Source organism: Branchiostoma lanceolatum, chromosome 2 (assembly GCF_035083965.1).
Source record: "Branchiostoma lanceolatum isolate klBraLanc5 chromosome 2, klBraLanc5.hap2, whole genome shotgun sequence".
NCBI classification, from domain to species: Eukaryota; Metazoa; Chordata; class Leptocardii; order Amphioxiformes; family Branchiostomatidae; genus Branchiostoma; species Branchiostoma lanceolatum.
The window spans coordinates 8,926,346-8,939,141 of NC_089723.1; the positions used below are offsets into that span (position 1 = coordinate 8,926,346).

Genomic DNA, 12,796 nt, shown 5'->3' on the forward strand with positions numbered 1-12,796 from the left:
AAATGAAAAAAATGACTATATAGCAAATAGCCCAAAGCAGCTAAAAAAATGATGAAATGTTTGCCGTAAATTAGAAAAAAATGGTATTGGAAAACAATACTAACGTCTTAGAATCCCAAATTCGGTTCCAAAGCCAAAGAAGAGAATATAAAGAAGTAAAAATGAAGTATCATGTTTATTCGGTGTACCATACTCTGTGTGTTTGTCAATTATTGTACCTTTCTGATCACGCAGATTTCATTATTAGGACTTTTTTTCATGACAAACTTTTTTCGCACGCTGGCATCAGTTTTTGGGTTTTCAGTGGATGTCATCCATATACTCAAATCAGCATGGCCTTACGGTGTATAATCATCGTATCATAGAACTAGACGCAACTTGTTGGGGAAGTTTCTAACTTCGCCATTACTGTCACAGCAATCCTCCTGAGTGTGAAGAATTCTACGCAATTTGTAGCACACCACCTGCGTGCATACCGCATAGATTTACAGTAACTGTTACAGAATTGTTTCTGCAGCTCTACAGGCCACTAGTGGGTAAACGTGCTGCTCTCATCTTCCAGAAGAGAAGCACGAGAACCAGGCTGTCTACTGAGACAGGTAAGATATAACGTTGACATTTATATTATCTAATACTGCAAAGGGGGTTGAATATTGTTGACTTTCACTGTATTTGTAAAGGTTTGTAATTCAGATGTTTAGAGATGCCGACATGTCTTTGTGACAACATCAGGCGATCATATTATTTGCCGAATTTGGTTTGAGTTTGAATGTGGAATTACTGAAGTTGGAGTTTGCTGGTAATCAACCTATTTTTGCAGGTATTAATCTGCTGGGTGGGAAATCATATTTCCTGTCTCCAGATGACATCCATCTGAGCGTGAATGAAACCATCAAAGACTCAGCTAGGTACGGGCATATGTGGTGCATGAGCGTGTTCAGGTATGATCTGTGAGTATTTGTGAGGTTGTGGTGTTGCATGTGCTTTTGTATGCAATTGTGTTGTGCGTATACAGCATACATGTACACATATCGGATGTGTAGCTCACATTGGATGTGTTAATGAGCGTAGGTGTGGCATGTGTTGTATACGTCCATGTTTCTTGTATACATTTTTCCTATGTTGAACTATGGTATTCATGCAGATATGTGATATTTTGTGCACAAGTCATGATGTAGCATGTGCGCATATGACATGTATATACGTGTGCATATTTGGTTCGGGCATACGTTTGAACGTGTGATTTGCAGACACGAGGTAATCGGATGTGCTGTGTACGGGGGTGCACATGTGGTGCGCTAATTATGTGATCTGTACGTAATGGTGTGTTTAGATCTGTGGTGTATGCATGGTGTGTGTACCTGTAGAATTTTGTTATGTGTAATAATAGGGTGTTGTGTTGGGTCTGTGTGCACAATTGTAGTAATTGGTTATTCAAAGAAAATAATCACGAGGGACGAGGGAACTTCTTTTAGAGTTAAATTGATTGTAGCCGGTACTTAATCTAAAATATGTGCCCATATTCGAATGTTTGAATTAGGTACACAGGCTTCATGCAACTTAAGTTAGGGCCATTACACTGGGGATACCTGAGTGGTTATTGGCAACCTACCTTTTGAATTATGTTGTGAAATAGTATTTTAAACACAAACTAAAGCACTGCTAACCTGGCTTACAGTGGAAATTGTATAACGTCTTGAAGTAATTTGTAAATCTAGAACACATATAAACAACATTGTAAATTTGTGACCTGCAAGTAAGAATTAAAAAAACGGTAACCAATTTTAGCTTTTCTGGTGGCCCGTGCACACAAAATCATTAGTTTTACCATGCCTTGGACTCAAGAAATCATTATCTTTGCAGGGTTTTGTCAGGATTTGTGGACCTCATACTTGCCAGAATGTACAAACATGAGGACGTGGAGTCCTTAGCTGCGGAATCGAGTGTCCCCATTGTTAACGCCCTCTCCGAACTCTACCATCCACTACAGATCCTGGCAGATATGCAGACACTGCAGGTAGGACGAACGTTTTATCTATACGTATGTGCGTGCTGGAAGCTGGAACTTAGCCCGATGTATCAATCTTTAAAGTCGGTCATAACATTTGGAACTAGAGTTCGGGAACCTCATATACTTCCATGACACGTGTAAAGCTTTTTAGATTTTAGGCAAATGATTTACATTTGCATAACTGCTAGGAAATATCATTGCATTGTGGTTAAGGACTTCAATAAACGACCAAAAATCGACATAAACAATACCATGTAGTCAGCTTGAAGCATAATGTACCGTCAAAATTAGTCGACTACAATGTAGCTCAAACGGTTACGTCGAAGGACTCCGCTGGTCGCATGGGATCAGAATGACCCTGGATCGACACCTCAAGTGATTATTCTATTTAAATATCCATCTAATATATACAAGGCCTGTGTCTTATGAACAGGACTTCATAGATTCCAAACGCGGCCTTTGAATTTTTCTGTTCATTGTAATGGAAAATACCGTGCAACGGATGCTTGTGTCACGTGACGCAAACACCGCACTTAAAATCATACTGAACCAAACGTTGCTGTAGGATCAGATACAGTAACTGCAGTTGAACATAACTCTGCACATGTAAATGAACCAGATATTGTCATAAGTGTTGCCGATTATGAAAGAAGGCTCCCGAATCCGATGGCGCGGCTCCTATGCGCGGTAAGATGATCTTCGCAAAACACTCGCCACTAAACTAGTAGACTGTTTCCGATGTAAACAGAGGCTCTTGATGTTGTTTGTATAAAATTAGGGTTTTCAAACGCAAAAGAAGGACGTCGGATCAAGGACATTATATAGGGATACTCCACCAAAAACAGTGACTCTTTGTTAATAGAGTGGTACAATTTAAACATAACTACCGGACAAATGCTAGTAGCAAATGCTCCATTGTTCATTATCGACTTCACTCAGAAGTTTTCACAGGCAAAGCTCGGCACAAAAATACGGGAATTTTCATGAATTTTAGCAAGATTATCCATGAAAAAAAGGAAGAAATGCTACAAATGTAGAAACCAGTATAATAGAGATGAGGTAGCTGTTAATTGGTTTGAATACTTGTTTGACATTTGGTAGTAATTCTAGATAGAATCTGGCCACAGGCAAAGCTGTTATGGATTTGTATTTCACTTAATAACCATTATTAGTAATAATGATTCAATGGTGCTTTTTCAAATTGTATGTTTTATTGCGTGATATGCACATAATTACATTGATAGCTGTTATAATGAACTTATTGTACATTTCAAAATAAAGTACAAGTTTTAACCCTATCTAGACTGGGCTTTTTTGGGATATCTGGGACGGGGGGCTCACCCCCCCCCCCCCCTAGCTTCTAAACTGTATGGTGTATCATCACCAAATTTGCAGGAAGTGATGCACACGTGAACGTTGATAATTACTGTTATTTTAGTGACGTTACGACGTAATATGACGTAAATACGACGCCACCGACGTGATTTTTTGCTAAATACGGAATCCCCGTAATATCTAGGTATTAAACAAAAAGTATGTCATTCCCAACGAAACAGTCCGTTGCAGAACTAACCAACTGCCGGTTAGCTGTAAAATCACCAAGCAACAGATAATCTTCCTGGGTCACGTCTCCAGGGCGGTTCCTACTCAGGACACCATCAAACTGATTTCATCGGAACCTAACCCGTCATGGAAGCGACCTAGAGGTCGCCCTAGAGGAAGATGGGAAGACCAGATCTTCACCAGAACTGACTGGTCTATGTCGAGAGCAGACCAGGCTGGCGAGCCCTATGCATGTCTGCAGCCGCCATGCATCAGACACTGATGCCTGCGAACGATTGATATTGATGTCAAGGTATACCAAGTATCTGACATCATTAATGGTAACTACGTTGACGTCAAAATGAAGTTATCGACTGACGTTATGTGTTGTTAGCGATCCCTTGGGATCCGCCATCTTGGATTGGCAATTTTGACATTTTTAGAAATACTTTTTTTCCATTTGTTACCCCAAAACACACTGTAAATGGACTAGAAACGTTGATCTGAATGTTTCTGAAGAAAATACCAGTTATAGACGATTTTGAAGCTAAAAAAGCTTGTTGAAACCTGAGATAGTGAAATTGTTCGCCATCTTGGATTTTGACCGATTACGTCATTAAATTAGCATGAATTATGAATGTTAAATCATGAAAGTTACATTTTATTACATATGATGTTATACATGTAGGAAAACTAGTGTTGTTTAGCCAAAAAAACTGAGAAATATTGTTTAAAAAGAACTAGTGATTTTTGCATAAGATGCCTGTCAGAAACCGGTTGTCAGGGCAACACGAAAAATAATAAACTCAAACCATTAATATGAAATTGTTGCCGACTAAATTTTAGGAAGTCACTTAAGTTTGGTAGTCCTGGAATACATCGTTTGGCCGTTGTACGATGTGGTTGCAGACCACAGTATTTCTCCTATTGGGATTTATATAGTTAAGGATCCCAAGGTGAGAAGCTTCGACGCTTGAAAATTTATAGAAAGGTGCACAGTTAGGGTGCCAGATTTTTATATGTTTGACTTCAAGGTTCAATCTACAAAATATCTGCAAAATGAGGTTAAATTTGCCGGCTCGTTCTCTTTTAAAAGCCATTTTGATATGACCCTACCTACGCAGACCATACGTTCACCGACATGGATTACGCGGACGATGTCGCCTTGCTTGCAGAAATATTTGAAGCCCTCGTCAGCTCGCTTGAGATCTTCTCTGTGGAGAGTCAGAGTCTGGGCCTGGAGGTCAGTTGGCTCAAGACAAAGCTCCAGTCGCTGAGTGATTTCTTGGACCAACCAGTATGCCCTCCCATCAGAGGAGAACCAGTCGAGGTTGTCCAATGCTTCAATTACCTGGGAAATCTCATCACATCAGACTGCAAGTCTGAACAAGACATTAAGCGAAGGTTGGGAATAGCCTCAGCAGCATTTGCCTCTCTGGATCGTGTGTGGCGCTGTAAATACCTCTCAAGATCGACCAAGCTACACACGTATAACACTCTAGTCCTATCCGTCCTCTTGTACGGTGCCGAGACATGGACCCTTACACAGGCACTAGCACACAAACTAGATGCCTTCGACTCTCAGTGCTTGAGGAAGATTGAAGGCATCCGTTGGGATGACTTCATTCCCAACGAAACAGTCCGTCGCAGAACTAACCAACTGCCGGTTAGTTGTAAAATCACCAAGCAACGGATGACCTTCCTGGGTCACGTCTCCAGGGCCTAAAATTTCGCTACAGTATAATAAAATTGGCTTAACTAGACTATCAAACAGATCTAATGCAAGGGAAATTGATGGATTGTAATTTGTTGATAGTACTGATTTCAGTTTAAAGGAGGCCCGTATGGCTTTGGTTCTTATTTGTTCATTAGCTCGATTGAATGATCCCGAGGGGGTTATGTCTATTCCTAAATATGTGTAAGAGGGTGTGATATCTATGGTATGACCCTGTGCTTGGAAGGGAGAGGGACGGGTTTTACTCGTTCGTCCATTTTTTGAGAAAATCATTACTTTAGTTTTATCTTTATTAATCGTTAATTTCCAAGTAGAGCAGAAGTTATCTAATCTTTTCAAGCATTCTTTCAGGCCATTTTCTGATTTTGATAGTAGCACTAGGTCATCTGCCCAGAAAAGACTATTAATGGGAGTGTCTTTTAGAATGACGGGGTCGCATTGTGGTGAATTTAGTAGGTTTGGAAGGTCATTTACGTAAAGATTAAACAGAAGCGGACTTAGATTACACCCCTGGCGATCTCCACAGGTTGACTTGAAGTATGCTGATAAGCCGTTTGAAGTTTTGACGCAATATTCTGTGTTGGAGTACATGGTTTTAATGATTTCAAAGAAGTTCCCCCTATTCCTGATGATAGAAGCTTGTTAAACAACCCATTTCTCCAGACAGAATCGAATGCTTTCTTGAAATCAATAAAGCAGGCGTACAATTTCCGTGTGTTCTGCGACCATGTCAAAGTTGGCGCGGGCACTCCCCCCCCCCCCAGTCTAAATAGGGTAAAGCCAAGACCAGCTTTTTTGAAAGCACTTTAGATAAGTGCCGTAACTCCTTTCCCAAGGTGCCAATTTTTCATAGACTCAACAGCCCTTGAGTGACTTTCTTTGGCAGACTCTACTAAAATAACAGAACAGGAAAAGACATTTCACACTCATAAACCTAGACGAAACGCCAGCTTTTTTTGAAAAGCTCTTGTTTTATATCCTGCCAGGTTATCACCCGACATGGCGCCGATGCGTGACGGAACGGTTTTCGAACGTTCAGTGAAAACGAAGAATATCTGTCCTCACTTGTCATTTATTGTCTCGCACATTTAGGACCATTTTGGTAACCTGAGAGGTTTGACTGTTGCGTGGGTTGGAAACGGTAACAACATCATCCACTCCTACATGATGGCAGCTCCAAAACTTGGCTTTAACCTGAAAATTGCATCTCCAAAGGTATTGTGCATATTGCATTTTAATCTAAAGATAAAAACAGCGCAGCACAAGGGAACGTCCAGGCAGCACTATAAATGCACAATCGGAAGGACGTATACAATACTACTTTCAATAGCATTTTAGGAAGTATACAATTCATAATGTAAGTTTTCCTGGGAGGCCAGAGGTCAATTCATTTTTTGATATGTCAAAACAAAAGGGTGCTTCTAATTGAAATTTTGTAGAGTAGAGAGAAAATCGACAAGCACATACGTTTTGTCTTCAATACAGGGTTATGAGGCCTGCCCAAATGTGACGAAAGATGCAGAGAAGCTTGCAAAACAGGTAAATTGTAAGATTTAGCATACAGCAATATGAGTTATCATTTTTTTCCTTACTTGGGCAAAGTGATAACGGCTTTCTGTTGGGAATTTTATTTAAAGGTAATGCAGCGACTTGGGTTTTGTGATGAGCCACCTTCGCATTGTGTTTTGGGGGTTTTATGTTGTCGTTTACTGTCCGAAAAAGACATTTGCCCAAGCTATAAGAAATAATTTGAAAAGTTTGAGATAAAGAACTTGTCTCACCAAACGTCCAAAAAACTGCGTTATATTGTTCCCCAGTACGGGACGCAGATTTTCCATACCACCGATCCTCGTGAGGCATGCGAGGATGCCGATGTTCTTGTGACAGACAGGAGGATAAAAAACAGCACCCGACCTGAGGAGGAAAAACTGGAATGTCTCAAGGCCTTCCAAGGGTACCAGGTGTCTCACAGGGTAAGAGTGACGTTATCAATGCGACAATTTTACAAGAAATTCTAATGAAAACTGTTAGTCGTGGATAACTTTGTAAAAATGCAGCAGCTGTCTTGAGAAGAGATCGTTCCAAAAGGTCAGAGCCCGTTGTCACAACCTTACCACAAATTCAACAAGAGCTCGAAGATCTCTCGTCTCCTTGAAATAGAGTTTCTCGTATATTTTGTTTGATGGCAGTTTGTCAATTATGCAAATAATATTTTGATTAAAATGACTTGCCCCCACTCGTTACTTCGTGATAATCGATCGTTACGGTGAGCATTTACTCACTCACTCCCTCTCTATATATACTGAATATCCTGGTGCTTCATTTTCTGCTTTATCTTCCTAAAAGCTACCAACCGCAATCTTGAATACACCATCTTGAATCTAAGAAAATGCCAAAAAACTCAAAACCAAACGAAAATATAATTTGTATAATATGTTGTTCCTTTAAAAAATTCCGCATAGTGAAAAGTTCAAGGGAAAATATCTTCTTCATAAACTACTGATACGGTCCACCATATTCGATTATTAACAATGACGTCATCAAATTTAATCAGCAAACTATATGCAAATCAAATCATTAAGGTTGAATAAATCACATTTGATCCAAATAATGTCAGAATAGGTTCGATTTAGCAAGAAAACCTTAAAGCTACATTGTTGAAACCAAAAATGGCGAAATTTGTACGATCAGTCTGCGAGGAACCCGTTAACATGGCAACACGAGGAAATTATAAAAATACAGAAAGAAATATTATAAGATTGTTGCCGGGTAAAAGGAAAAGTCTCAGAGTTTTGTGATTCTATAGGTTAAGTCCGTTTTATTCGGACGTGAAATAGTTTCTTGACCTGTGAAAAATTCCTGTCCGTGCACAGGTCATGGAGATTGTGTTAAACAAGTGAAAGTCAATACCGTTTGGCTGGTGAGAGAATTTGTAATTTATGTTTCTGTCCCTCTAGTTGGTCAAGGTGGCTGCTAAAGACTGGGTGTTTCTCCACTGCGGGCCCAGGAAACAGGGCGAAGTGGACGATGCTGTCTTCTACAGTGAGAGGTCACTCGTTTGGCGTGAGGCTGAAAACAGGAAGTGGACTGTGATGGTGAGGCATCGGATCTTCGTGCTATATTTTGGAATCCCCTAGAGATCTCTTCCACACAAAACTTGGATTACACGAAATGCGATGCGAAGAAACCTGCAGTGCAGACGCCAAAAAAGGCCGTGTCGTGTAATTCTTAATGGGAAAATCTGAGAAACCTCAACACTCACCTGTCTATGGGTCACATTGCCCTAACCATTGTTTGATTCAAGAGTTGGTGTCTAAGGTTGCATTTGCAGGCATTTTCCAGATAACAGTAAACCATTTGGTCATGTCAACACTGCCCTTCCCAACGTTAATGCTCAAGTCACTTAGTGACCCTACTTAGTGACTCTACACGTCTGCAGCCCGTGAAAGCGAAACAAATACTGAAGTATCTGACACAGAGCGTTCCCACATTTATGCACACAAATGAATTTATCCTGTAATGCAACGACAAAAACAATAAATTTGACACATTGAGGCATATGTACGCATTACTAAGTCATATATCAAAAAACGGAATGTTCAGTAACATGCCAACTTTATAGTCCATTGTGGCCAGTATTTATGTACCAGATGTTCACATCTTACTCATATACAGCAATTCGATAGTTAACAACATCGTATTTTTCTTAACGATAGAGCTTTGCTTTCTTCCCTCGTCAACCGTCAGATATCAACAGATACATTGATTTAATAGCAAGTTTCACCTGACGCTGTCTTCTTGTCTGTATTTTTCTATTGTAACAAAAAAAAACACGTTAGAAACGTTTTTCTCAGTGTTTTAGCCAAAACTATTCCATGGATGACATCGTTAAATATGCGTCCTCGAAAATGGTTATGATTTTGTGGCAATGGTAGTCGTAACGCCAAAAAGCAATTACTCAAACAACTGGATATGATTTTTGGAAACGGTCAGACGTTTCAAGTAGCATCCACTACTTTTCGTCAGTGACTGTGAGCAAGATCAGTTGAACAGCAGGTTTATAACCACGAACTATGAATTGATATGCAAATAAGGAGAAGACAAATTTTTAGAAGTCCAATAGAAAGCGAATTAGACAACTCAAGACGAGGTTGAAGTAAAAGGGGACAATAGCTCCTATTGTTTTAATATAGGAGCTAAAGCTGGTTTGCCCCCAAGGCTATGTCCCAAGTGCCAGACAGTTCCACCCTTAGCCCTCCTTTCCTGTTGAGGGTTGGATTGTATATCCTCTCATATATTGCCTCCCTTACTCCACGTTCGAACCAGCGGGGTTCGCGGTCAAGGATATCAGTGGATTCGAGATTGAACGAGTGCCCCTGGTTGTGTTTTAGGTGGTGGAAAATGGCCGAGGAGTAGCGGTTAGCGCAATGTTCTTTGTACCTTTCATTAAGTGATCGACTGGTCTCTCCGATATAAGTGTTGTTGCAGTTGGGTTCTTCACATTTGAGTCTGTAGATGACATCGGCCTTGCTGCATTTGCGGGGTCGGTCTTTAGGATGTACCAGTCTTTGCCTGAGAGTTGATTGAGGTTTGAAGTTGGTGGCAATGTTGAAGTTTTGGAAGATCCGTCGGAGTTTTTCGGACACTCCTTGTACATATGGAATAGTGATGTTGGCCTTGTTTCTGTTGGTCAACGGTGTACACTTAGGCGTTTTCTTGGACTGGTCAGACGGTTTGAGGGCTTTGTTGAAAGTCCATCTTTGGTAGCCACATTTGCCCAGGGCACCTCGGAGGTGTCTATGTTCGTCTGTTTTGGCCGTGTCTGAGGTGATGATGTTGTCTGCCCGATGAAAGAGAGTTTTTATAACTGCCAGTTTGTGTTCCAAAGGGTGGTGAGAATCAAAGGCCAGATACTGATCGGTATGGGTCGGCTTCCTGTATACTTCGAACTGGAGGCGACCATCTTTCTCTATGATGGTTTTGGTGTCTAGGAAAGGGAGCATATTATCTTGACTCGACTCCTGTGTGAACTTGATGTTGTCATCTATCTGGTTGATATGTTCAAAGAAATCATCAGCTACTCTCTTCTTTAGTCTGCACCAAGTGTCATCTACATAACGGAACCAGTTGGCCGGGGGAGTGTCCTTGAAAGTACTGAGGGCTTTGTTCTCAAATTTCTCCATGTACAGGTTTACCACGATGGGCGAAACTGGTGAACCCATAGCACAGCCGTGCAGTTGTTGGAAGAATTGTCCTTTGTAAGTGAAGTATCAACTCGTTCAATCTCGAATCCACTGATATCCTTGACCGCGAACCCCGCTGGTTCGAACGTGGAGTAAGGGAGGCAATATATGAGAGGATATACAATCCAACCCTCAACAGGAAAGGAGGGCTAAGGGTGGAACTGTCTGGCACTTGGGACATAGCCTTGGGGGCAAACCAGCTTTAGCTCCTATATTAAAACAATAGGAGCTATTGTCCCCTTTTACTTCAACCTCGTCTTGAGTTGTCTAATTCGCTTTCTATTGGACTTCTAAAAATTTGTCTTCTCCTTATTTGCATATCAATTCATAGTTCGTGGTTATAAACCTGCTGTTCAACTGATCTTGCTCACAGTCACTGACGAAAAGTAGTGGATGCTACTTGAAACGTCTGACCGTTTCCAAAAATCATATCCAGTTGTTTGAGTAATTGCTTTTTGGCGTATCTTATTACCTGGATGTCTAATCTTCATCGACGTAGTCTTAACGACCTTACAAGATAATGCAATACGTATCTGGAGGCCTATAATTTCCTTTCTTTAATGCAATTTAGAGTTCTTGCATTACCATGCTGAATTTTATTTTGCAGGAGGGACAAGACTCTGCATTAGTAAAGCCGCTTTACTCTACGGAGGTGTTGTCAACTGTCAAAATGTACATTTAAATGGGCATAAAATTCATGTTTCCTGAGATTAAGAATAACGCACTTATCCTAGATAACGTAACCTGCTTCCTTTCGGTTCAGCTGTTGGCCCAGCTGTTGTTTCCCGGTAGTTAACGGCCAATCATTTATCCTCTTATGGTGAAGAGGTCACATCATTGCCTCTTACAACAGGCGAAAACAGATGCCCTTGAATTTGGAAGGACGAATTGCTATTGCAGACCTTTGTCACGCCCTGATTCGGCGTCGACTAACACATCACGCTTTCTTGAAATTGTTATTTAGGCAATATTACAAGAGCTGTAAAATATGCCAAGGTTACATTTGTGAATGTGTTATTTTTACAGGCTGTAGTCCTCTCACTGCTAGAAGACCACATCTGCACAACACCAAAGCCAGACTACTAGGCTGACCGTCTGTGGCAACAAAGCTGCAGGAGGGTTAGAATACTGCGATGCAGACAACATAACAATACTGCGGTGTGATAGCAACAGCGACAGGATTGGTGACACGATAGACCAATTGACATGTTCCTTCATTATTTGACTTTTGCATTAGCTTAGGCAGGCGGAGTACAAGATTAGGAAGAGTAGAGTACAAGATTAGGCCCCACAGACTTGATTCTGTGACATCTTCTTGATATCCAAAAATATCTAAGCGATGACGAAGGTTGTAGAACGAAGATCAAACTATAACACGATATACAATAAATCCTCTATCATTGAGGTTTGACAAAATCTCCTTGTTATACAATTATTCGGTCTGGTGTCCAGATATTTATCATATAAGCGGTACCCTCATTAAATCAGGACCCCTGTTGTGTCCAAAAAAGCGCTCTCTATCCCAAATCCGCTCTGGAGCAGTTTTGGGATATCCAAAACACGTCTCAAGCTAAGAGTGCAGGTTTGGGATATCCCAAAAGTGCTCCAGCGGAGCGTGTCTGGGATAACCAAGGGTGTCTATCCAGATCGTGCTCTTGGGGGAGGAGCTTCGTGTTTTAAAAGGCGGAGACTATATTGCATGTGATTATCGTAGCCAGAAGGCCGCCATCTTAGTTTGTTTTATCCGCGCGGGGTTTGTGTAGAATAAATTCAGCCTCTGTTATGCACACGTCACATATGTAACTACCCCATGATGTTTATTGGGCCATGATTTAACAAATGGAAGTCACGATGTGCAAAACGACAGTTCTGGATACGTGATGTCTCTATCCAAGACTCGCAGGCCAAAAGAGCACATCCTGGATAGACACCCTTGGTTATAACAAAGCTGCTTCAGAGCAGCTTTGGGACGTCCCAAGCCAAAAGGGTGCAGGTTTGGGATATCCCGGATGTGCTCCAGCGGAGCGCGTCTGAGATAAGAAAGGGATTGTCTATCCAGGATGCGCTCTGTGTCACTTTCGGGTTAGGTTTATCGTCGATACTTTAAATTGAGCAAAACAGTTTGCAAAAACGAACTGTTATTAGGGAGTCCACGGGTCAGTCTATCTCCCACATTGTGTGCAGAATTTTAGGATCAACGGTTGCAAGAAAAACAGTGGATATCGTTCGCCGTGATTCAGCGCAGTAGCAGCATGTTACAACATG

General features: G+C 41.1%; 1 protein-coding gene across 1 annotated transcript in view; it reads left to right on the plus strand.

The window, feature by feature from the left end:
• LOC136427378 (ornithine transcarbamylase, mitochondrial-like) overlaps positions 1-12,122 on the plus strand; it is a 63,973-nt gene extending 51,851 nt beyond the window's left edge. The window contains exons 3-10 of the mRNA XM_066416207.1: positions 518-599; positions 821-908; positions 1,864-2,017; positions 6,381-6,503; positions 6,774-6,827; positions 7,106-7,261; positions 8,246-8,383; positions 11,558-12,122. Of these exons, the coding sequence (XP_066272304.1) occupies positions 518-599; positions 821-908; positions 1,864-2,017; positions 6,381-6,503; positions 6,774-6,827; positions 7,106-7,261; positions 8,246-8,383; positions 11,558-11,617 (855 nt within the window). The 3' untranslated portion in view covers positions 11,618-12,122. The remainder of the gene's footprint in view (positions 1-517; positions 600-820; positions 909-1,863; positions 2,018-6,380; positions 6,504-6,773; positions 6,828-7,105; positions 7,262-8,245; positions 8,384-11,557) is intronic.
• The last annotated feature ends 674 nt before the right edge of the window (positions 12,123-12,796 follow it).